At 33.2% G+C, this 27,849-nt stretch overlaps 1 protein-coding gene across 4 annotated transcripts in view; it reads right to left on the bottom strand.

Annotated features, from left to right (window-relative positions):
• ACYP2 (acylphosphatase 2) overlaps positions 1–27,849 on the bottom strand; it is a 195,925-nt gene that overhangs the window by 146,682 nt on the left and 21,394 nt on the right. For 3 of the 4 annotated variants that reach the window (XM_003758277.4, XM_023494964.2, XM_031950473.1), the window contains exons 2-3: positions 20,667–20,683; positions 12,324–12,433 (exon numbers count right to left, since the gene is read on the bottom strand). In XM_003758277.4, coding sequence (XP_003758325.3) covers positions 12,324–12,433; positions 20,667–20,683 — 127 coding nt within the window. Of the gene's footprint in view, positions 1–8,167; positions 8,413–12,323; positions 12,434–20,666; positions 20,684–27,849 lie in introns of those variants that run through there. The other variant, XM_012540217.3, reaches the window with a different exon arrangement.

Raw genomic sequence — 27,849 nt, 5'->3', positions numbered from 1 at the left:
TATTAAAAATGAAAACTTTTCAAGAAGATACCCACTGCAATAAAAAAATTTCCTAGAAGTCCAATCTGCTCTGTTAAGCTGAAAGATACCCCTTTCCTCTTTCACATCTCACACTGCTCATATATCTTCACCTAGTAACTCTTCCTTTACCCATTTTACTCAAAGAGCTAGCTCTTCTGGACCTTTTACATACACCTTTAATTGGATTCTAACCCATCTTCTCCAGCAGATAATAATCACTACTGTCCCAAATCTCTCCCTAATAGTTACTTTCTAGCTGCCTAAAAAGCATCCAAAAAGCATCTTTCCCAACCTTAAAAACCCCTCATTTGATCTGACCACACCCATGAGTTATTGCCCTGTGGCTCTCTTGTTTGTGGCTAAGCTTGAGAAACCATCTATAATGCTTCTCACTCTCTACTTAACTCTCTGCAATCTGGTTTACCAGTGATCTGTGAATGGCCACATCTAAAAGCGTTTTCTTGATCTTCATTCTTCTTGACCTCTTTTCAGTCCTCCTTAATATTCTCTTTTAATCTAGGTTTTTGACACTACTGTCTTCTGGGATTCCTCTTACCAGTCTAACCATTCCTCCTTAGCATACACAAAGATGCCCACCAATTGTGGGTATGCCACAAAGCTCTGTCCTAGGCCCTCTTTTCTTCATCATGTATCCTATCTTGCTTAGTTATCTCATTAACTCCCATGGATTCAATTATCATCTGTATGCAAATAATTCTCAGATATGACTCCTCTTCTCTCCGAACTTCTCATCTCACATCTTTAAATAAATGCCTGTAGGGTATCTTGAACAAAATATGCCCCAGATATCTTAAATTCATCATGTCTAAAACTGAAATTATCTTTTCCAAACTTCCTCTCTTTTTAACTCCATTATTGTCCCAGGCATACCTTCCTACTGGTCAAACAGACCCACAACTTTGCTGTCATTCTTGACTCTTCATGTTCACCTTCCCTACCTAACTGTTGCCATTTCTAACTTCACACCATCTCTTACATTCACTCGCTTCTCTCTTCTGACCCTGCCATGACCCTGGTGAAGATCTTCATTATTTCATTCCTGTACTGCTGCAATAGGCCTTCTGCTTGGCCCCTCTCTACTCTAATCGATTCTCTACTCCGTGGTCAAATTAATCTTCCTAAAGGGCAGGTCTGACCGTGTTACTCCCTGCTACTCAGCACACTCCAGTGGCTCCTAATCATCCCCAGGATGAAACATAACATCCCGTTTGACTTTTAAAATCTTTTACAGCTTGGCCTTTCCTTACCCTTCAGTCTTCGTACACTTTACTTCTCTCTGTGTATTCTGTAATTTAGCCAAACTAGCTTTACTATTTTTCATGTATAACACTCCAATTCCAGCTTTTTAACTGGCTGTTTTCCTATGTCTGAAAAGTTTCCCCCTACTCATTCAAGACAATTCCTAGCTTCTTTTAAATCTTAAGTCAAATTGTGCCTTCTTCAAGAGACCTTTCCCAGTCTCGCTCAATGCTAATGCCTTCTCCAATTCTGTCTGTACACACACACACACACACACACACACACACACACGTATGCATCTAATTGTTTGCATTAGAACATGAATTTCTTGAAGACAAAATATGGTTTTTGTCTTTCTTTGTATGTCAGTGCTCAGCACAATGCTTGGAACATAGTAAGAACTTAAAATATCTTGTTGACTTCTTATTAGGTTCTTTGTAAAGCCTTGAATATGCTTTCTTCATCTCATCCTATCTGTCCCAAAGAACTACCATCAGTGGTTCCCAGAAGTGCTGTCGTGGTATTAATGGGAAGATGGAAAGTCCCAAATCATCCAAAGTTTACAAGACCTTCCCACAAATGGTGGGTGAGGAGGGAGGTCAAGAGAAAATCTAAACCAAGGTATTCTCTCTTCCATCTTCTAATGAATAGCTCTCTTTTCTTTCTATCACCAGATACTCAAATCCCCTGAATTAAACTGGTAGTTCAATATTGTTTCTATGACCTATAAGGCATAACCAAGTTTCCTCCAATACAAACTGTTGAGATTCTTTAAAATACAATTAATGAAAACAAAAAAGCATACATGTTAAAGTTGTGACTTAGAATCATAAAGTATGTATTTAGGTGGCTAATGCTACAAATTTGCAATATTTATAAAGAAGGTAAAAGAACAGTTTTGAAATACAAAATCTTTACATTACATTTAAAGGTTTGGGTTTTTTTTATAAACAAAACTAATGCAGCCAAGATTAGAAGGAAAGCAGGAAGCTGGGGGAAAAAATTTACTTCCAATGTCTCTTACCTCATTTCTAAAATATATGGAGAATTGACTCAAATTTATAAGAATACAAGATAAATGATCAAGGGATATAAACAGACAATTTTCAGATGATGAAATTAAAATCATTTCTAGTCATATGAAAAAATACTCTAAATTAGGGAAATTTAAATTAAGAGAACTCAGAGGTATCACTTTACACCTTTCATATTGGCTAAAATGGCAGGAAAAGATAATAATAAATGTTGAAGCGGATGTAGGAAAACTGGAATACTAATACATTGTTGGTAGAGTTGGAAAATCATCCAACCATTCTGAAGAGCAATTTGGAACTATGCCCAAAGGGTTATCAAACTGTGCATACCTTTTGAACGAGCAGTGTCTCTATTAGGTTTGTATTCTAAAGAATTAAAAAAGGGAAAAGGACCTACATATGTAAAAATGTTTATAGCACTACAAAAATGTTTGCCACTATCAAAAGAGCAAGAAACTGGAAACTGAGTGGATGCCCATCAGTTGAGAAATGACTGAATAAGTGATGGTGTATGAATGCAATGGAATATTATTGTTCTATAATAAATGCTGAACAGGCTGATTTCAGAAAAGCCTGGAAAGACTTGCATGAATTGAGGCTCAGTGAAGTGAGCAGAACCAGGAGAACATTGTACAACAACAAGATTATGTGATGATCAATTGGAATGGTCTTGGCTCTTTTCAACAACGAATTGGTTTAAGGGAATTCCAATAGACTTGAGATGGAAAGCACTATCTGCATCCAGAGAATAATGGAGACTGAATGTGGATCAAAATATAATATTTTCTCCTTTGTTGTTGTTGGTTGTTTGCTTAGTTTTTTTTTCCCCTCATGTCTCTTTTTCTTTCACCTTTTGATCTGATTTTTCGTGTGCATGAGGAATATGGAAATATATATAGAAGAACTGCAAATGTTTAACCTATATTGGATTGCTTGCTATCTATGAGAAAGGGTGAGGGGAGAGAGAAAAATTTGGAATGCAAGGTTTTGCAAAGGTTCATGTTGAAAATTATCTTTGCATGTATTTGGGAAAGTAAAAAGCTATTAAAAATTCTAAAAAAAGAAGTATAAAATCTAGTGTATATATAGCAATGAAGAACTCCAACACAGCTGTGCATATGTTACCCTTTAAATATTTTTATAGAATGATGGTTCTTCAATATTTTCTCATTCTACTAAAATATACTTAAGCCAATCTAATGGAGCATCTAGTGAAATTTTTCTTTAAAATATCATTACTGCCATTAGTTTCATACTAGGATACTATGATGATTATGTTAAGAAATGTGTCCAAACTGTTTAGAGATCATTTAATGAAAAGCACTAGCTAAAATAAAGGTAGGACTCTGTCCTGGTCACACAAAAATCACTATGGGGGCAGGATCTGAAAGTCAAATTTTAAAATTATAATAAGTAATTTTGGATATGACACTAATTGTTCAACATGATAATTTTGGTCTTCACAAAATGCAGCATTTCATTATAATCTATACCCATTACTTCTGGAAATTCAAAGTAATATAATTTCATAGCTAAAGCAACGTGTTATTGTTAAGAATTCAAAAAGGTAAAGAATATGCCAATTATTCCAGTCAATCTTTAAATTTTGTATATAAGACAAGCAATCTTAAATTTAGACAGATTATATGTAAGAATATTACTTTAGGATTGGAGTACACTTTGGAAGTGATCAAGTTTACTCACTCAGTAAGAAATTTCTTCAATACCTTACTTCATTAAAATAGTTCACTCTATTTTGGTACAGGTTATAAGTTGTTAGAAAATTCTTCCTTCTGTTAAACCAAAATCTGCCTACTTCTTATTTCTATCTACTCTTCCTAGATCAGCTTTCTAGGACTATATCAAAGGGATATTATTCCCCTTCTACACATAGGACCACAGACACAAAGTTGGAAGAGACCTTAAATGCTTCCAGTTCCAACTCTCTAATTTTACAAAGAAATGATGACCTAAATTAGTTTGGGAATTGCCCAAGTCACAGAAATGAATAAGAAAGGTTTTGGACCAGATTCTCCTGACTCCAGATATTCTTATCACTAAATCATGTTCTTCTCATGGCAGTCCTTTGAAAAAACTGAAAAGAGCTACATTATCCCCTCAAGCATGTCTCCTGGGGAATCAGCCCCAGTTTTCACGGCAATTTCCAAGCCCCTTGCCTCTTAATGCCCTTCTTTGGAAGTATTCCAGTTTTCCAATTAGCTTTTAAAAATGTGATTCTTACAACTGAACACAAAACCTCAGAAGCAATTAGCTTCTAAATATTATAAATGAGTAAAAATGCAAATATGACAATTAGGGTACAACTTTGATTTTAGAGTTTTTCTAATGAGCCCAAATTGCTAACAAAGATTTAGACTATTAAATTATTTTGTTCTGACTATAGGAAAAAATACATCCAATGTAATAAAGCCAAAAGTTTTTTTGGTCTTCTTCCCTATCTGTTCTCTCCTGTTGTATGAAAATAATATAGGGGGAAATCATGTTTTGTTTGTACATCATCTAATCATAATTGATATATGCTGTGAATGGACTTGAAGTTGTTATTCACAGATATAATGGATTTTTCCTGTTTTACTTTGCAAAATATGAAGTTGTAACTTAATAAAATAATAGGTTGGAAATTGTTCTTCTACCAAAAAATGTTGATGGAACAACTCTAAAACTGGATACGTGTAGTACAATTTGTATAAGAAAGCCATCACTCATCTGAACTGACAAAATAAGACAGAAAAAGAAAATACACATATCTGCACAATATCCTTCGGTGTTGTTGACCTAGTAACAATAATGGAACTGTTTGTTTCATTTTCAACTAATGCCTCATCTAAATTATAGTCATTCTTATATTCCATATTTTTATTTTCATTTCTATATCCATGCCCTTAAAAATAATTTAACTCTATAGTTCTCTTTCTTGATTTTGATATCACCCTGAGAAGATATAAAACCTCTTATTTTAAAGTTAAAGGGAAAATAATTCAGCATAGTTGTAGTGAAATGGAAACTGGACTATGAATCTGAAATCTTGGATTGAAATCCTAGTTCTAACTAGTTTCAGGACTGAGAGCAAGTCACTTGACCTGCATAGACTTATTTGCTATAGGCAAAATAGGGATACTTCTAATCAAAATATTAAACTTACAAACTGTTCAAAGAAAAGCATTTTGTAAACAATCAAACTATTCTATAAGCTATGAAATGCTATGCAATGTACATCAAAGCTAATCTGTGGAATTTATTGCTACATTTACTTTCCTCACTATATATTAATTTTATATTACTATTTTCTAATAATAATTCAATAATTCAAGATATATATATATATATATATATATATATATATATATATATATATATATATATCTTTTACCTCTACCTGTTCTCTCTTACATCATATGAAAGTAATGTGAAGGAAATAATATGCAGGGTTATTAATCCCAGTGAGCCAAGTTTTATGCAGATAACAAAGGCAAGTCTCTTTTTGTCTTTTTGAAACCTGAAGATTAGACTTAGACAAAGTATCCCCATTGGAGATTATGTCTTTGACTAAGTCTTCACTATTCAATCAGTTTACTGGGGTTACTTTGAGGTTCATCAATTTGAGGTACAATTTATAAATAATTGAAGAAACTGTAAGAGAACTCAAATATCAGCATGATGTTAAAAATCTGACTAAGAAAAGTCAGCCACTTGTCAAGAATCAGTCATTTTTTGGTAATTTGTTACAACTTATTTGCAGCAACCAGTTAATTGATCCTTAGGATCTTCTGAGAAAGTAGTGCTCTATGTTTGGGAAAATAGGGAAGAACTGAAAGATAAGAAAGAGACAGGAAAGGAAGTAGAAAGACAGAAAGGCAATAGTACTAGTAATGGATAGGGATAATAATACCAGGAAAGATAAGCAGGATGCTAGGAAGTAGGAAATTTTGAAATAAAGTATCAAACATAGTGATATCAAAAAGGTATAGAAAAACTTAAATCCTAAGAAACATTTAAATCAGACATAATGGAGTTGTAGGAAAATTCCTTAATAATACTAGTTTATGATAAGAGTTCTTATTTTTAAAAGTAATCAAGTCTTAGTTTTGTTTATAAATTAAAAGCTAAGTAAATGTGACTATACTCGCATTTAATACCTGTGATTATATTTTAGAGGCTTTGACTGATCAATATGTGAGTAGCGAAGCCCCCTCCTTTATATAAATTTTTAACCATTAAAACTATGCTATGATTCTTTGAATTTTGGTTATTAGCAATAGCTCTAGGTGACTATAACCCATATAATTTTATTTCATTGATGCCTTTTGTCTTTATATCTCACTTATTTCTGAATGAGATAGATCTACTTCTATCTATAGAGATAAAATTATAGTTTTCTCAACTCCAAAATAAAAGGATTGAATTGTAAAGGGCTGAAACTCTTAAAAGGTGTGCTTGAATCAGACAACTGAGCACTTAAGGCTAATTATCTATTGGACAATAACTCTATTAGCATCCATATGGAATTTCTCTTCTTGCAGTTAATGCTGGCTCAATATTTAGGGTTAAGAGAATTATAGGTAAGGATTAGGGGGTGAAGTGAGAGAGGTGAGAGAACTTCACCTGGTCGCAGGACAGAGAGGAGAAAAGTGTGGAGATTCTGGACTTTAGAATCAAGAAGGAATCCTTGGCAAAACTCCTGGAAGTTTTGTCCATCACCTTCACTTCTCCCCCTAAAGACCAAGGACTTTTGCTTATCCTGACTCTGGCTGATCCTGAGGCCTCCAGGAAGCTAGTCTGGACTTTACATTGAACTAGATGGCTTCTAAAATTCTTTATAGCTCTAGGTCTACAAGCCTAAATTTCTATGCCTTTATGGAGCTGATGTGAAAAAAGATTAATTTTAAGCTCCTTTCCAAACAATTTAAAAGAATATGAACTGGTATAATAAAAACAGAGAAAGAATATTAATCATGAAACAATGAAAAAAAAAACATGGCACAAACATATTTCAATTTTGAAGCTCGCTATTTCTTTATGTTCAAAATAAATCATCTGTTCTGGTGTTTAAAAATAAATTTCACAATATCATTTGCTACAGATTTAAAGTGTGATTACCATTAACAATTTTAAGTGACTTTTATTATAAAGTACCCTGCAGTTGATTTGTTCTTTTTCATGTTATTCTCAAGAAGGAAATTAAATGGTTTGTAATTGCGGGAGCTCTTTAAAAACTTCTGGGCTTTTCTATCAGTCCCTATTTGACAAATGAACAATTTAGTTGAGTTTCAGTCTATACATGATTTACAACAGCTTGAAACCATTGAATTAAACTAAGAGTTGTGGTTATTACCAAAAGAGACTTAAACACAAAATATTCATTTATAAATTACAAAAATGTTTCCAAAAACATTCCCAAATCTTAGCTAAAAAAAGTAAATTATAATTTTTCTTGTGAACTCTTTAATTTCAACTGTCCTTAGCAAAATTAGAACTACAGTTAAAAGTGAATGATATGTACTCAGTACTACAACCAAAACTTCCTTTCTCTCTGGAGAGTGCTGAGAATGGAAGCTGGGAGGATACAGCATGGAATGAGATATAAGATTTTATAAACTGTATCTTTGCTTCTAGCATATTCTCTACAACACATATTTCCTGTAAGATTGTAAGCTGTCTGAAATAAAGAACTTTTTTTTGTTTATCATTTTTGTATCCTCCATGCCCTGCACATAGATGGTACTATATAAATATTTGAGAATTTAAAAATCAAGGTATACAATGTATTATGTTTCTGATTAATGTTAATACTTCTAGGTTTATTTCTAAGAGCAATAACAAATCCTAGAAAATGTCTTTTTGAAACTTTTATTAAGGATGTCCGCATAGAGCATCACAAGAAGTTTTATTTTTAAACAGAACAGAATAGAATAAACAAGAACAGAATAGAAGTAGCTGTTAAGTAGCTACTTCGTACATTTTGCTTATAAGCAAGATTTGTCTTAAGCGCAGTTCCTTCTGAAATGATAGTTGTTGAATAGCAACTCCTTAGGCCCTTTTCAAAGGAAATCTCTTACTCTTATGGAACTGGTCGCAGCTGAAATGGCATAGAAAATAGCAATAAGTCTTCTTTGGAGCTCCTCTAGAACTGACCATACCCTCAAACTACTGTCTTTTATCTCTCCTCCCTTTCACAGCCAAACACAAAGAAAAATTTACTTGTATTCATTCCATTTCTATTGCTCTCACTTCTCAACTTTTTTTCCAATCTGGCTTCTGCCCTTAATTAGTCAATTGATTGTGTTGTGAAGGAATCACCAAAGTTTCTCCAAAGTTACTAATGATATCTTAATTAACAAATCTAATAGTCATTTTCTTAAGATTTCTGCTGCATCTGAAATCACTGACTACCCTGTCCTCCTAGATTCTCTCTCTCTTTTAAAAACACTACTCTTTCTTGACACTTACCTATGTGATTACTTTTCAGCATCCTTTATCAGAAGGCTCATATCAATATCAACCCCCTTCACAGATGTTCATGTTCTGGGCTCTCAATCAATAAACATTAAGTGCCAATTATGACCTAGGCACTATGCTAAGTGCCAGAGATACAAAGAATGGTTTAAAAAAAAAAGACAGTCCCCGACCATGAGGTGTTCACAGTCTAATGGGAAAACTTCAGAAAAGGAAGCTTTAATAAAAATGTGGTGGCGGAGTGGGGGGGGGGGGGGGGGGGGGGGGGAGTCCAGAAGAATATGGCAGGGTGGCTGATCAGGGTTCCTGGTTCTAAGGGAAGTCTCTCCTCTCCAATCTCCTAATAGCGAGAGGAACCTCAAGGAAAGAAGGGACCGCTGGGAGTCCCAGGTCTCAAGTGATCTTACAAGATGACAAAGTCCTGGAGCATGATGGCATAAATCAGCCAGTTGGTAAATGAAGAGATTCTTGGCCTAAGTACTATCCTTAAAAGGACATTCTGGGAAGAGGTCTCTGATCATGCTACATTTTCTCTCTTAGTAACTTCAAAAACTCCCATAGAATTATAGTTTCTACTCAGCTTTTCTCCCTTCAGCTTCAGTCCTGCATCACTAGCTGCCCAATAGGCAATTTAAACTAGATGTCCTATAAACACTCAAACTCATTTTGTCTGGAATAAAATTCATTGTTTTCCCCCAAAACTCATCCTTCTTTCTATCAGAGGCACCATCATTTTCCAATCTCAATTTTATAACCTTAAGATTATCCTTGAGTCTTCACTCTTCTTCACAATACAATCAGTGGCCAAATCCTATTATTTCTCTCTCTACAACCTTTATTTCTTACATCTGACTCTGCCTTTCTACTCACATATCCCATATCCTCAATCACCTTTTACCTGGACTATTGCAAAGGCTTCCTAACTGCCTTCCCTGAAGCAAGTCATCATACATTTCCACTGCTTGTACCATACAGTAAGCCAAACTACTCTTCCCTTTGCACCTTACTCAAGATATTCTATCTCCTATGCCTGTGTCTTTGAATTGGCCACCATTTTTCCACCCCACCATCCACTCTCTGCCCAATCTTTGGAATGACCTCTCCCCTAACTTCTGCCTTGTAGAATCCTTCTCTTCCTTCAATTGCAATTTAGGTACCATTTTCTAAACATACACTTTTTTGATTTCCCCCCAAATGCTAGGACCCCATTTTTTGAAGTACCTGGTATTTATTTTATGTTTATTCTATACATACTTAGGGTTTGGTACAAGGAGAAAAAAAGTCCATAAACACCAACAGCTTTAAGAAGCAGCAAACAGTCACAATATAAAGTAGAACTTTCTAAGAGTTAACAATCCAGGAAAGGAGACAGTAAATAAATATATAAATATATAAAAAGGAAGAATTACAAAACTTCTACACTAGGATTTTTAAAAAATATAGATGCCTAGATTTTAGCAAAATAATTAACCAAGTCTCTCATTATCTTTGAAAAAGATGAAGAGATGTGAACTATGCATCAATATTGGTAGGTGGAATTAAGATTGGTAGATTGAACCCAGCTAAAAAAAATTTATAGTTTTCTGTCATTTTTGGAATAAGAATGCACACATATTGAAGCACTGTTGATAGACCTAGAGCAGTGATTCTCAAAGTATGGTCTAGAGAATCCTGGGGATCTCTGAAACCCTTTTAGAGGGTCTACAAATTTAAAAATAGTTTTTTTCCCCAATATGGTAAATGTCTATAAATATAATCCAGATAAACAAAAACGCTTTGGAGAGATCCTAAATAATTTTTAATAGGATAAAGATACTGAAAACAAAAGATTGAGAACCACTAACCTAGAGGGTTTATATTCTGGAAAAATATTTGGAATTATACCCAAAAAGTTACTAAGTATAGTACATACCCTTTGATGCAAATGAAGACTATATCAAAAGGGATCAAAGAAGAAGAAAAGATATTTTAAGAACAAAGTATTTATAATAACTGTTTTTGTGGTAGCAAAAAGCTGGAATGTCCAACAATTGAAAAAATGGCTGAATAAAATATGACATATGAATGTGATGGAATATAATTGCACTGAAAGAAATGATGAAATAGATAATTTCAAAAAGATATGAAAAGATGCACATGCACTGATGAAGAATCAAGCAAATGAAAGCAATAAGAGTAACAAGTTATAACATCAATTTATAAAAATAATTTTGATGATTTATAAAATGACAAATGATATGCATAGAAAAAACAATTAATACAATAATAATATTATTTCAAAAATTTTAAGTTATATAATTTACAATTAATGAATTTGGAGAAGTGGTGCTACCCATTACAAAGAAGTCACAAAGATGTATACATATATTTTATACATACACACATGTATACAGATATCATGTGAATTTGTTTTGGCAGATTTGTTACAAAAATTTTTTTCAATGGAAAGGGAATGGGAGGGAAAATAGATTTCTACTTTTTTTTAAATAGATGTAATATATTGTCATCTAGAGGAGGGATAAGGGGAAGAGAGGGAGAAAAAATTTTGGAACAAGATTTTGCAAGTATGAATGTTGAAAATTATGCATATGTTTTGAAAATAAAAAGCTTTAAAAAGAAAAAAATTAAATTTAAAAAAGAAAAAAATAAAGTAGAGATGTGAAATGTTACATGCACTTTCAGATGAAGTCAGCAAAGTTTTACTTTGTTACATGACACTTCCCCTGAAGTGAGAATAATCTATAAATGTTTATAATATAAAAACAAAAGATATCAAAACTTTCTTAATAGGAGATCTAAGGGGATATACATATATATATACACATACATACATACACACACATGTATAAGAAATAGTGAATAGGTCTAATAGAGACTGGAAGAGAATGTCTTTAAGTTCCCTAAAGTTTCATGGAATATTACCAAGGAGATATCTTCTAGGCCCCAACTAACATCCCTTGGAAACCACATTGCCATCAAAGTTTTGAGCTAAATCCTATTTCTTCTTGTTGTTCTTATATTTTAAAAAAGAATTTTTAAAAATTTTGCTATTATAATTGTGTGTGTGTGTGTGTGTGTGTGTGTGTGTGTGTGTGTGTGTGTGTAAAGATATATATAAAACACACACACACTAAAAATGTTATACCACTATTCAGGTATTTTCCACATAACATTGCCCTAACCAACACAATTTCACAATGGCATTAACATATTATTACCAAATTCTACATAAGATTATGATCTCTCACTGTAAATCCTGTTCATTTGATTACCAAAAATATATAACAAATATTTGGCAATGATAGGAACCCCAGTAACTAACTATTCAACAGTATTGTATTTTAGCTAATCTGTTTTTGTGCACCTGATTAACATTATCTGATTGCTTGTGACAACAATGTGAGAAGTTTTAAAGAAAAGACTAATTTTTAACTTTTGGAAATACCTTTAAACATTTCACAGATTGCCTCTATATTTTCATTTATTAATTTTGCTGTTTCAAGTAGCAAGTATTGAAAATATTTTATTACTTACATGGAGTTGACTTTATCTTCAGGACCTTGAACTTGGCCTTTTACCGTTCCTTGGCTGGTATTTTTAACCCAGCCAACAACTCCCACCTTCTTAGCTTCATCTTCTGTGTACTAAGTGAAAAGGAAAACGAGAGAGAAGAACAATTCATTTCGCATCAAAAGTCCAGATTCATAGTAAATTTGGTTCTAAAATTCAAAGAACACTAACTTAAGGATTGTCATTTCTTAAGGTATATAATGGTAAACATTAAATAAACATCTCAACTACAGTAAAACTTTAATTAAACCTAAATATGAATGGCATTTGTTCTAGATTCCATCTAAAGTGGGCAGGGCTCTCAAATGCCCTCTCAATTAACCATCTCATCCCTAACTTAAAATCAGGGGAATTAAGTAACTTATCCAATGTCTCACAGGGAGTATGTATCACAATTGAGATTTAAAATTCTTTCTCCCAAGTTAGAATTCTTCCCTTATATTACTGACTTCAAATAAGCTAATTAGTAATTTTCATAAAAATTAGCTTCCATGTTATTTAAATAATAAATTCATATCCAGTTTTATATTATAAGTGATTCTTACATACCAGATAATGATCCTTCACCTTCAGAAAGAAAATTTGTAGATACTACAAGATCCTTTATTAGAACCTCAATCAAAGAAAGTTACTGTTCAGTATATATTGCCTGTCAAGGCAGGAAAATAAATATTTTAAATGTTATCAACTATTGTTTCAGTGGTTTAGTGGGATTCAGGCTTTGCCATTCTAATATGCTATTCTAACATTTTCTTGTTGTTTCTGGACTTGAATAAAAGGCATACTAGACAATCTGCTTTTCTGCCTGCTCAAGATTTTCTTCTAGAGGATTGATAGGGTCAAATTCAATCTGGCAACTTTGTATGATATGTATGGAAGATGGGAGAGACTAGGGACATGTGATAATTGATAAAATAGAACAGTTGATCATTGTGTTCTGTTATCCTTCATCTTAATTACTGGCTTTGGAGTATAATTTTAATTTGTATGGAGGGAAGGCAGAAATTGAACTTCTGAAAAACATTTTGTTCTACTTTCAAGGTAAAAGAAAGCATTACTTTCATAACATTCCTAACATACTAATAACATTTATAATGATAACTCTTTAACATTCCTAATAAATACAAACCAACAAAAGTTCTCTAGCAAATATTCTAAATATAAACTGGAAGGGATCTTAGAGGTCATTGAGTACAAACCTGTTCTTTACAGATGAGAAAACTAAGGCCCAGAAAAGTAAGATGACTTTCCTCAGGGTCACACAATAACTAAAATCCCTAATTCAAATTCTGAAGCAGAATCTGAACCAGTTTTCCTGACTTCACCTGCAGCTCAATGCCTCTCAGATGTGCAATTTAATATAGCCTTCTTATTCTGCCTAGTTGTAAGAGAGTTATCAGGGTGTCAAGAAAGAACACAATGGAACTATATAAGCAAGCTCTGTCTACAGACCAAAAAAAAAAAAAAAAAAAAAAAAAAAGGAATAATAGATAAGACGCAAGCTAATATGAGGAGCAAAATGAGCAGAACTAAGAGAACACTGTATACAGTAACAGAAAGATTGTTTTAAGAACAACTTTGGGGAGCCAAGATGGTAGAGAAGGCACACATGACTTTCTAAACTCCTCTAATACCCTCACAACCTCAACAATTATTAAATTCAGTCTCAAAAATAGCACTTGACTGGTAAAATTCACAAAAACTAGGAGTACAATTTACCAGCTGAAGATAATCTGGAAAGTTACCAGAAAAGGTTTGTCCTGAATGGCCAGAGCAGATCAGCACAAGCAGAGATAGAACCAGAGGTTAAGGTCTGGAGTGGATCAGGGGTGGGGGTGGCCTCTGTGGTTAGAAAAGTTATAGAGATGACTCTGCCATAGGCTAACTGCTCTGCCTTGATTACAAGGAAGTAGACCAGCAAAGAAATTAAAGCCAAAGGTAGAGGATACTCTAAAAAGTGCCAGAACCTAACAAGGTCTGGCTATAACCACCCAAAACCGGAAGTGATTCAGCTCAGACCACAGCACAGCTGTGCAGCTGCATTCTGCAGCACTGGCCAGGGCAGTCACAAATCTGCACAGGTGCAGCCCAGGACAGCCTCCAATCTGTACAGTGGGGGGCTCAGCCTGGGGCAATAGAACTTCCACATCTTGACTGTGCTTCCCTGGGCAGAGACACTTCTGGTCCTTGCTGAGCTATACGCTGGACAACTGCTAATACCCACAGACCCACAGCAGGCTTTGGCTTGGGGTAGTGACACTTTCACTGCTCAGCCACTAGCTCCAGGGCAGTTGCTAATCCCCACAGAGGGGTTCTTCACTGGGCACTTCCACAGCTTGGCCCTGTGTTACCTAGGTCTAAGTCACTTCAGAGCACTCCCGTACCTTGGCCACTCTTTGCAGCCCATTTGTAAGACAGCTACTGTCCATACATCTATCCTTGTTCTTCAGAGGAAGCTGGTAACATCCTTGCTCTGAAGGCAGACCCTAAAGACCCTTTTTAAAAAATGAGAAAAAAATCAAAAGGACAATCAATAGTTTCTATACAAAAAGAGAGCAACTTTCAACCCCAAGGAGACTAATAGCAAACAGTCTCCAAACAAAACCACAAAGGAGGATGTAACCTGATTCCCATTGCACAAATCTCTCCTAGAAGAGAATATTAAAAATCTTAAAAGAGAGTTAGAAGAAAAATGGGGAAAGGAAAGAGAAGCTATGCAAGAGAGTAACAACTTCCTGAAATGTGAATTGGAAAAGGTAAAGAAATCCCAGAAAAGTAGGATCTGTGAACTGGAAAAGATAAAGAATTCCCAAGAAAGTAGGATTTGTGAATTGGAAAAAGAAAATAACTCACTAAAAAAAAAAATTAGTGAAATGGAAAAAAATTCTCTAGAGCAAAACTACTCATTTAAAAACTCAATTGGATATATACAAAAAGAAGTTTAAAAAGCTAATGAAGAAAATAACTCATTAAAAATCAGAACTGAACAAATAGAAATGAATGATTCATTGAGTCATCAAGAATCCATCAAGCAAAACCAAAAAAAAAATGAAAAATTAGAAAAAAAAAAGTTAAATATCTACTTGGAAAAATAACAGATCTAGAAAATAGATCTAAGAGAGATAATCTGAGGATTATTGGACTTCCCGAAAACTATGATGAAAAAAAGAGCCTAGATATTATTTTACAGGAAATCATCAAAGAGAACTGCCCAGATGTAATAGAATCAAAAGGTAAAATAGGCATTGAAAGAATTCATTAAACACCTTCTGAAAAAGACCCTAAAATAAAAACTCCAAGGAATATTGTGGCCAAATTTCAGAACTATCAGCCTAAGGAAAAAAATATTACAAGCAGCCAGGAGAAAACAATTCAAATACCGAGGTGCCACAATAAGGATCACTCAAGAGCTGGCTTCCTTCACATTAAAGGATTGAAGGGCCTGGAATTTGATATTCCGAAAGGCAAAAGAACTTGGAATGCAGCCAAGAATAAACTACCCAGCTAAGCTAAGCATTTTCTTCCATAGAAGAAGATGGACATTTAATGAAACAGATGAATTCCATTTGTTTCTAAGGAAAAAAACAGGTCTAAACAAAAAATTTGATCTCCAACCACAGGACTCAAGAGAAGCAGAAAAAAGTAAAAGGAACTCTTGAGAACTGTATTTCTATTGTGGATATACATAAAGACCACATGTATAATTTGATTTTACTGATATAACATAAAAAAGGGAAGTAGAAATGGAAAGGGGATAGTGTCAGAAAAAGGGAAAAGGGGAGATAAAAAGAGGGAAACTACATCCCACAAAGAGGCAAAGGAAACCTATCATATCTGAGGGAACTCAGAGAGGGGAAGGAACATTGTGTGAATCTTACTCTCATCAGAGTTGGCTGAAAGAGAAAATAATTGACATATTTGTTTTACAGAGAATCTTCTCTCACATCATTAAAAAGTGGGAGAGGAAAAGGGAAAAGGAAAAGAGTAATAAGGGAAGGGTACAAGAAATGGGAAGGGATTCAAAGGGGGAGGGAGGGATACTAAAGAGAGAAAGCTGTGTGACGCAAGTGGGGCCCATAAGTTTAAAACTGGGAAATGGGGTAAGGGGGGGGGCAAGAAAAAGAAAAGCATAGTCTGGGGATAATAAGATGGCAGGAACTATAGAATTAAGTCATTTTAACCGTAAATGTGAATGGGATGAATTCTCCCATAAAGCAGAGGCAGATAGCAGATTGGGTCAAAAGTCAGAAGCCTACAATATGTTGTTTACAGGAAACACATTTAAAGCAGGGAGATACATATAGAGTAAAGGTAAAAGGCTGGAGCAGAACCTATTATGCTTCAGGTTAAGTCAAAAAGCAGGAATAGCCATCCTTATCTCAGATCAAGCAAAAGCAAAAACTGATCTAGTCAAAAGAGATAAGGAAGAAAACTATATCTTGCTAAAGGGTACTATAGACAATGAAGCAATATCAATATTAAACATATATGCACCAAGTGGTATAGCATCTAACTTCCTAAAGGAGAAGTTAAGAGAGTTGCAAGAAGAAATAGACAGCAAAACTATAACAGTGAGAGATCTCAATCTTGCACTCTCAGAATTAGATAAATCAAACCAGAAAACAAGATAAGATAGAAATAAGATAGAAATTAAAGCGGTAAATAGAATATTAGAAAAATTAGATATGATAGATATTTGGAGAAAACTGAATGGTGACAGAAAAGAGTATACTTTCTTCTCAGCAATTCATGGAACCTATACAAAAATTGACCATTTATTAGGACATAAAGACTTCAAAATTAAATGCAGGAAGGCAGAAATAGTAAATGCTTTCTTTTCAGATCACGATGCAATAAAAACTACATTCAACAACAACAAAAAAGACCAAAAAGTAATTGGAAACTAAATAATCTCATCTTAAAGAATGATTGGGTGAAACAGCAAATTATAGACACAATTAATCATTTCACTCAAGATAATGACAATAATGAGACAATCATACCAAAATTTGTGGGATGCAGCCAAATTAGTAGTAAGAGGAAATTTTATATCTTTAAAGGATTACTTGAATAAAATAGAGAAAGAGAAGATCAATGAATTGGACTTGCAACTTAAAAAGCTAGAAAAAGACCAAATTAAAAACCCCCAACCAAACACTAAACTTGAAATTCTAAAATTAAAAGGACAAATTAATAATATTGAAAGTAAAAAAAAACTATTGAATTAATAAATAAAACTAAGAGTTGGTTTTATGAAAAAACCAATAAAATAGAGAAACCTTTGGTAAATCTGATTAGAAAAAGAAAATCAAATTGTTAGTCTTAAAAATGAAAAGGGAGGACTTTCCACCAATGAAGAAGAAATTAGAGCAATAATAAGGAGTTACTTTACCCAAGTTTATGCTGATAAATTTGATAACCTAAGTGAAATGGATGACTCCAAAAATCTAGAACCAAACTGTGCATACCCTTTGATCCAGCAGTGTTACTACTGGGCTTATATCCCAAAGAGATCATAAAGAAGGGAAAGGGACCTATATGTGCAAGAATGTTTATGTCAGCCCTCTTTGGAGTGGCCAGAAACTGGAAACTGAGTAGATGCCCATCAATTGGAGAATGGCTGAATAAACTGTGGCATATGAATATTATGGAATATTATTGTTCTATAAGAAGTGACCAGCAGGATGATTTCAGAAAGGCCTGGAGAGACTCAAACTGATGCTGAGTGAAACGAGCAGGGCCAAGAGATCATTATATACTTCAACAACAATACTATATGATGACCAATTCTGATGGACCTGGCCATCCTCAGCAATGAAATGAACCAAATCATTTCCAATGGAGCAGTAATGAACTGAACCAGCTACGCCCAGGAAAAGAATTCTGGGAGATGACTAAAAACCATTATATTGAATTCCCAATTCCTATATTTTTGCCCACCTGCATTTTTTATTTCCTTCACAGGCTAATTGTACAATATTTCAGAGTCCGATTCATTTTGTACAGCAAAAAAGGAGGTAAATGGCATTTCCCCCCAAATTAAGTTTAAGTAGAAATCAATTATACGTCAAGACAAGTCAGATAAAGGTTGATTTCAATAGGGTATATCTAATACCTTTTTTTTCCTCTATTAAAACCTAATTTTAAAAATATCTATAATTTTATGAAAACATTGGAATATCTTCTGGTATTTAAATGGGGGAAAAGTTCACTGCTTTTTTAACTAGAGAAAGCTACAAAATGGTTATGTGCAGGAAAAAAAAAGAATATCTGAGCTTTAAGACTATCCCATATTTTTACCATTTAAATTTACAATATGTGCTGGAAAATAGTAGCTGTGACAATAAGTTAATTATTCAGCCATCAGAAAAGAATGAAAAATTACTATATTTAGTTCTATGAAAATAACAACCAACTGTTCTCTATCTCAAAAAGATAGAACAAAGGGAATGTTAGATTTTAATCTAATATGAAAGTAGAATTTTTAAAAAATTCCCAGTTACAAAAGGAACATTTGTAATCTCTCCAGTTAGAAATGTAAATTTATTTAGATTTTAACAATGCAGTTGGCAAAGTCCCTTGTGATATTCTTGTGGAAAAAACAGTGATATGTGGACTAATTCATAATAAAATTAGGTTGACTGGGCTGATAATATTCTAAATATAAATGACCAACGAATAGACATGAGGCTGCTAGTATAGTGGATAGAATGTAAGGCCTGGAATCAGGAAAATTAATCTTTATGAGTCAAAATCTGGCCTTGGACATTACTAGCTCACTTTAACCATGTTTGCCTCAGTTTCCTCATCTGTAAAATGGGCTGTAAAAAAAGGAAAATGGCAAACCATGCCAGTATCTCTGCCAGGAAAACCCTAAATGGGATTATGAAGAGTCAAATGTAACTGACAAGAATGAACAATGAATGCACAATGAATTGTTACTCAATCTTGACATCATTAGAAGTTCATAAAATTAGAAATTGGAAGAAAGAAGGAAACAACAGATAAATGGAAAGATGGTTTACAAATGTCCCTTAGGAATATAAAAGATAGTAAATTTGTTTTACTGTACTTCAAAGACAACAAAAATTATTATTTTGTAGGATACTTGGTAAATTCATATTGAAGCATTCAATTAAATATATGCAAAAAGATTACCATGAAAATTGCTATAAGCTATGAACCAAACATTAGGTGCAGAAGGTCAGAGAAGAGAAATTTTAAACCCTCCAAATAAAATCATTATATATTTTGATAATCAGTGATTTCAATGTAAAGATATTTAACATGGGAGAATGGTAAAAAAAATTTTTTTTAAAGAGAGATTGGAAAACCTAGGATAAGGAATGAAGAATTAGTTTATTTGACTATACTTAATGGATACTTATGTTTGAGAGATGACATAGAGTCACAGTGGTTTAAAAATATACAGAAGAGAATTTTAGAAGAGGACACGGAAAAGCAGGACAGTATTGGTGCTAACTTATTAAATTTAATATGTACTTTTTAAAAAGCTTTATATAATACTCATTTTCTTGTACAATCCTTTTTTCAATATTATTTGTCTATAAAAATGTTCATACTTGATGGTCTTTTAATTTGAAAAGAAAAAAATTAAGATTCATATGTATATGTATATATATACATATAATATTGTGTTATGTGTATATCTGAAGTATATGTATGTATGTACATATGTATACACATATATATGTCTTATATGAAATATATATGCATAAAGGACTTTTTGAAAGTATGTGACTCAAATAATTAAATGCTATAATTCAATTCCAGAAAATACAAAAATCCCTGTCCCATAAAACATCATTCTTGGTTTTAAAGATTCATGTCTTTGTTCAAAGAGTTTATTTCTTTCCTCAGTCATCTTGTATTATTTCCATTGCTTCTCTAATCAAAGTGAAAAAAGCCACAATTTATGTTTGATATTTAAAACTTTAATTTTTAAAAGAAAATCAGCCCACACAAAAAAAATTCACACCTCGGAAAAAAAAACTTGTAATATTTGTTACTGTTGAGAATATTTTAATATTCTAAATCACAGCAAAATTTTGAGGAGAAAATTATTTTTAAGAGACTATTTTAACTTAAATATTCTGCACTTATGTATAATGAGAATAGTCCAGACACAAAGTAAAATATTAACAAGGTTAAATACTATAGATTGTCAATGAAACGTGGTAAAACTCTCTGACTTTGAACACTAATAGGAGACTATAATGTTCCTGTCACCAGAACATTAGTATTTTTACAAAGAGGAAAAGGTAAATGAACTGTACATTGACTTACCATTCTGAAGCAGACACCTATTAGGAAAAAAGAGATAAAAAAGAAACATCAGTTTACCTTGCTATATTAAAATGTTATCAGTTTAAATGGTACTTTGCTTACTAATGAATGCACTAAAATTTCTTAAATAATATATTTTATTTAAGAGTCAATTATAAATAAAAACTAGTGATATTCATTTAGGCTATGAATACTGATTGATTATTCAAAATATATTTGATTCTTTTAATTTAAAAACAGACAGGAAGGATAACTTTAAGAAATTTTTGATCCTAAGGTACATTTTAAGTGCTAAATTACATATCATATATGTTCTATAGAAAAAGCAAAGATGCTAATCAAAAGATGCAAAACATTTCCAGTTAAATTTATCTTCAGATTGTACTTCCTATTTAAACAAGACTAAGTAATATAAAAATGTCAATTTCAATTATACATTTTTATAAATTCTAGAACCAAATGAGCATACATGTTTATTAGCAATATATATAAATTTTGACCAAACAAGAAATAGAATAACAGGAAGTAATATAGATAATTTTAATTACATGAAATTTAAGTTTTTGCTCAAACAAAACCAATGCAGTGAAAATTCAAAGGAAATCAGGAAACAGGAATAAAAAAAAAGTGTTGGAATCCTTACAAAATGTTAAGTCATTAGAATTGATAGAGACAATAATTATTTAATTTAGCATGGTTCAGTATGATTGATCTGATCCTACAAGGAGATGTTATGGGCCAGAACTTGAAACAAGGTGGAATTTTGGAGACAATGTTTAAATCTAGCTTAGAATTGATTTAATCCTACAACAAATAATGGTTTCCCAGTGTATAATGATTGAAATGTACTCAGTGTACAGCATATAAGCAAGAAGCTCTCAGGACCAGGGACAGAAGTCCACTTTTGGAGGCAGAGACAGATTCATTTCATATTCCACCTTTGTGCTGGCTGGAGACATTCAGAAGGAACTAGGGGCTGAAGCAATAAAAGACTGGATTTTAACTCCTGGCTGCATTTGAGGTGATTATTACACGGAACTGAAATTAAGGCTGCCTCCAGAAAACCTCCCCAAGAAACCTGCTCACAGAGAACCATTATGTTATACAAAAGAAGAGAACACCACAAAAAAGTATATCGAATTTCTCTGAAAAAGGACTTATTTTTCAAACATAGAGGGATCTGAAGCAAATTTATAAAAATAGAATCCATGCTCCACAACTGGTAAGTGGTCAAAAGATATAAATAAGCAATTTTCAGATGAAGAAAATAAAATTATTACTCATTACATGAAAAAATGCTCTAATATAGAATATATTACTATAGATTATGTAAATTATAGAAATGTAAAGTAAAGCTATGCTGAGGCATTACCTCTCAGATTAGCAAACATGACAGAAAAAGAAAATGACAAATGCTGAAAGAGATATGAAAAAATAGGTACAATAATGCATCCTTGATGGACTTGAGAATTTGTTCAAACATTCTGGAGAACAATTTGGAACTCTGCCTAAAGGGCAATAAAACTAGGCATACTCTTTGACTCATTAATATCAATACTAGATCTGTATCCCAAAGAAATCAAAAAAAAGGGAAAATGATGTATTTATACAAAAATGTTTATAGTACCATTTTTTGTGATGGAAAGAATAGGAAATTAAGGGGATGTCCATCAATCAGGGAATGACAAAACAAGTTGTGGTACAGGAATGTGATAAAATACAATTGTGCAATAAGAAATGAGGAGGGGGGTGATTTCAGAAAAACCTGGAAAGACTTATATGAACTGATGCAAAGTAAAGTGAGCAGAACCAAGAGAACAAGATACACAATAAGAGCAATGTTGCTAATGATGTAAAAGACACAGCAATACAATCAATACAATAATCTAAAATAATCCTAAAGGACCATGATGAAAAACTAATCTACCTCCAGAGAGAGAACTGATGAACAGAATGAAGAACACTTTTACTTATTTTTATTTGCTCTTTTTTTTGCAAGATTGTTAATATGCAGATATGTTTTTTCATGACTTTAGAAATATAATTGCTATCAATTTGCTTTTTTTAAAGGAACAGAGCAGAAGGAAAATAGTAAATTTGGAACTCAACTTTTTAAAAAATTAATGCTAAATTTTAAAAAGCAATAGACATGACTAACTTGGCTATTGAAACCTCAATATTACTGGTAATTAGTTCAACTGCAGAGAAAAACTATTCATATCTTTCTGGTTTAGATTATATAAAATTGGCACCTTAGTAGGGCTACTAATATAACATCCAGGCCCTTCTGACATTTTTAAACCATTTACTCACAGTAATGACAGAGAAATCATCTGCTTTAAGATGATAAGTTAATATGGTCTGAAGGATTTCTAAAGGGATTTCCACTCACAGGCAATCTTCTAAGCCTGTCCTTTGAAGTTAAATCCTTTACTCTAGTGAATTTATTTTTGCATTAAAATACCCTAAGAAATCAATGAATTAGGCAAATTTAACCCAAATTAAGCATATTAAATATGAGCGAGCTATCAAAAATAATTTGATAGTATGATCATTTTATAATTTTAAATTTTATATATATACATATATATCATGTATATATGATCTGTAGGGCAAAACTGTAAGAAATTGTTATATGTATATAGACATATTATATATAAGTGTATTGTGAATATACTTTTGTATATACTGGTATGTATTTATTAAATATCAAATTTTTCACCATATCCCAAAATTCTAGAATTATGAGATAATCCCTTAAAGCTTAAACATTCATCTCACTTCACTGTATTTCAGTTTCATTTGTATAGTATTTTAAGATTGCTTTGTAGCTCTAAATTCTATGATCTTGTGAGATAATCATGGGACACAGAAATGGAAGCACTATTTTACAAAATGGCTACTCTGTGCTTCATTACACCCTCCAAGAACTCCATCATCCTGCAAGATTACATCACCTTTAGAATTCATAGCTCATCAGTAACCCCTCCCTCTCACTGGAAAGGGTGGAAAATGAAAAGTAGAAAACTCTCTCATATTCTCCAGTTAAGGAAGGTACCCAGGCTAACTCTTCATTTTCCACCTGAGTGGTTTTCTCCAGACTTCATCATTCCTACAGCTGGGTATCTTCCCTCTTTTCAGCTTCTTTTTGATTTATTGTCTTCTCATGCTCCATTGTGAGCCACTTGAGGGCAAGAAAGGTCTCTTATCTTTCTTTGTATCTCCTCAGAGCTTAAAATCATGTATGCACTTAATAAATGTTTACTGAATAATTGGTATGCAGTAAACACTCAGTGTTTTCTGATTTCTTCATCTATTCATCCCTTCGTGAATATAAATTATGACTAAACTAAATGCGGTCTAAAACAGGTATCTCCACTTCAAAGCAGATTTGAAAATTGTTAGCATAAAGATGATAGAGATCTATAGTATCTATTTTTACTGACCTCTAATCTCACATCACCAACTGTCTGTTGGACACCACAAACTGGATAGTACATAGAAATCTTAAATCCAACAAGTCTAAAACTGAATTCATTACATTTTCCCTTAAACCCTCCTACCTTTCTGACTTCTCTCTTATTATCAAAGACACCATCACCCTCTCGGTCTCTCAGGCTTGCCACCTTGATCTCATGCTTTACTCTTCTATCCAGTTTGTTACCAAGACTTGCCGATTTTATCTTTTTAACAATATACCCCTTCTTTCCTCTAACATGTCACCTCAGGCCCAGACTATCTTAACAGCCTGCTGTTTAGTCTCTGCTGCCACAAGTCTCTCCTACTCTAGGGTCATCCTCCACTTAGTTGCCAAAGTAATCTCCCAACTTGTCAAGTCCTTCCTTCAATAAAACCCAGTGGCTCCCTAACATTGCAGGAATCAAACATAAAATCTATTTGGCATTCAAAGCCCCAGGACTTCTCCTCCTTTAGTCTTCTTACACCTTAGGCCCGTTTCCTCTCCTTCCCCTTTGTGCTCTAATGACAACCAACATCCTTATTGTTCTTCACATAAGAAAGTCCAACTTTCAATTTTGGACCTTTTTCACTGGCTCCTTACTATGCTAGAGTGTTTTCCTTTCTCATCCCTATTTCCTCTTTGGATTGTTTCAAATTCCAGCTAAAATTTCATCTCCATTTTTCTCAATCTCTCTTATAGTGGCTCTATTGATAAATTTCCAATTTATGCTGTATGTAGCTTATTTGTAGATTGCTTTTTTCATGTTGTCTCCCCCGTAAGACTGTGAACTTCTTGAGAACAATAACTGCCTTTTGTCTTTCTTTTTATCCCCAGAGTTTAGAGCAGGATCTGGCATAGTAGTTGCTTAATAAATGTTTATTGACTGACTGACAACTTCCCCCAAGATTCAGATAAATTCAGATATAAACCATTCCATAAAGATTATCAATATAAATTGGAATGTTTAGGGGTATGGGTCTAACTTCTGAGTTTGCTCTGATGTATAAAAAACTGCCTTCCTACAGAATACTTCTCAGAGACAGAATTTAAAATTCCAATATTGTTTTGTGGTTACACTTACATTGATTAGTTTATATTTATGTAGCTTAACTGTGCTGCCTGGGGAATTATTTGCTATTCCTATGTTCTATATCTCCCAGAAGGCTGTGGGTGATGGGTATTCATGGAAATTAATTCCCCAGTGTCTTCTGGGAGATGAAGACATCACTGGGCAGGAAACACAAAGGAATTAAGGACTGCACAGTTCCATACTTGTCCTTAGTTTTGTAAATCAAGTGAGGCACACATGCAGTAGCCCCTTGATCTAGGTACAAATTTCAGCTCTGTCACTTAAGAATTATGTGGCTTTGGGCAATTTATTTAATCTCTATGAGAGATTATTACTGATTACAAAATTTGTCATTTTTCTTGAACCCCATTCACTGTAGAGATTTTTAAAGTTCCTTTCATTTTTCTAAGCAGAGATACTTTGAATTAGTTAATGGAAAAATGTGTCTCTAGAAGATTTATACCTAACATATAAAATACAGAATTTTTCTTCCATAATTAAATGCTATCTTTGGACTTAGATATGCTATAATTGACAAAAACTAGCATGACTGTGGACCCCCCTACGCTGAAAAAATTTCATGGCCAATTACATGGAGGTAAGAAACCTTTTAAATTTCTACAAAAAAGTCTTTGAGGCTTTTTTTAAAGAGATAGTGGCCCAGTCTTACTGATTCTTTATAAAGTCTCACAGAATCAGACCAAATGAGAAAAGGTCAAGTTTATCACACACACTAAGACATATTCATGTTTCTATTTGTAATCATACCTGTTGCATCCCACACTATTCACTTGTGCATAGGATGTATTCTGAATTTTGATACATAGTAAATTAGTAATGAGAAAGATCACAGAAAAACTGGGAAGCTGCTAAAAAAAACCCAGCAGAGATAAAATAAAGGCAGCTGCAAAATTCTTCAGGTTGTGGCTGTGGCCAGGATCCTATTGGCAAAGGAAATCTAAAATCATTTTCAATTGAGCTTCAATGATTAGTGGGGTTGGGAGTTGGGTTTTTTTGTTGTTATTGTTTGGTCAGATTCCCCATTACTAATAAGAGAATATCCAGAAATGTGTTTGGTAAATGTTTAATACTTGGCTATTTGAAAAAAAAATACATTTGAAACATCTTTAAATTTAACATGCATTATTAATATTTCCTCCATCTCTGTGAATCTAGACCATAAACAAAAGAATAAATTAAGCTATAATTTATAGCATGTCAATGCCAAAACGAGCTGACTTCAGCACACCCGAGTAGCCAACCAAAAGGTCAGGGAGTCCTCTAGCATAAGAAATGAGACCTCTAAAGATAGAAATGTCTTTGGGTCTGAAAGGATGATTGTAACAATGCAGAGCAACAATAAGGGCTACAGAAACAAGAGTAGATTTCAGGGCTACAGAAACAAGAGCAGATTTCCTGCTTTATGGATGAAGATTAGATCTGGTTCCCACTGGTCAGTGAAGTACAGAATTATGTTTCTCCTGTCATTGAGATATAAAAGCAGGATTCTCAGGTGGATAAAGATGAAATTAGGCTCTTTTACAGACTTGGTAGTGTTTAAGAACAGTCCTTCTCAACATAAGTTAGGTCAGACTTGGGTGTCCAACTTTGAAAAAGAATGAAAAGAACCTTAGAATAGGGAATAGAGCATGTAAACATACAACTGTTCCAGAGAAAGCCAGCATTTATACCTCAATTACTTCAGAAATGAAACTTGCAAATTCTTAGATAAATTGAATTGTATTTCAGAAGGATCCTTTAATCTAAAATAATAGCCCACTCAATAGACCAGAGAGAAGGGAAGATATGTGAATGATTGTTTACTATAAAATACTTATTCTTATTGTTTATGTGAGTGTTTGTTGTTATTTGTTCTACAAAAAGCTATTTAATTCCTAAAAACCCCCAAAAGTAGGCTTTTTTTCTCCAGGGCATCCACAAAACAGAGAAAACGTTCCAAAGCTGTTTTTGAAGTTTTCAGCTGCTTAAGAAGCAGATTCTATAGGTATTATCCTTTTATAACTTTTTCTTTTTTCTCCAACTTGAAGAAGGCTTCTTTAACTCTTAGGAAAAAATAGCTTGAGAAAAGATATGCTTTAAGAGAGGATAGCCAAAAAAAATTTTAAGGTCATTTTTTTATAGAAGGAGAAAAAAAGATTTGCTAGACCCTAGTGGGATTCTCTAAATGATTTGGCAGAATTTAATTGCCTAACTTGTTAAAAGCAAAGTCAACTAAAAAGAAGAGAATAGTCTATAAAGTTGGTAAGTTACAAAAAAGCAAATTGAAAATATTAGGGTAAAGGGAAAGAGAAAAAGAGACAGACACAGAGACAAGCATATTGTGTCAGCAAATCTGAAAGTTTCATCTCTGATCACCCTGAAGCAAAGTTATACAATGGATTTGAGATATATAAAAAAACTGTGCTGTTAGTGACAGATTCAGTGGAGGAAAAAATACATAAGATTAGCAAAGCAACTGGACCATCTGAAAGCAGTGAAGTATAAGGTAAAGAAATAAAGTTTTATGAATTGAAAAACTGAAATACAAATGTAATTCTGAGTTGAAAGAATCATTCTGGGTTAATCAGTTAGTAACAAAAAAAAAAGGCTTAAGAGTAGCTTAAATTAGATAGATAGCCTAGATTATATAATAT

The sequence above is a fragment of the Sarcophilus harrisii genome, chromosome 2 (assembly GCF_902635505.1).
Source record: "Sarcophilus harrisii chromosome 2, mSarHar1.11, whole genome shotgun sequence".
Classification (NCBI taxonomy): domain Eukaryota; kingdom Metazoa; phylum Chordata; class Mammalia; order Dasyuromorphia; family Dasyuridae; genus Sarcophilus; species Sarcophilus harrisii.
Note: the sequence above shows the minus strand (reverse complement) of the source record. Positions and strands in the feature narration are given on the sequence as shown.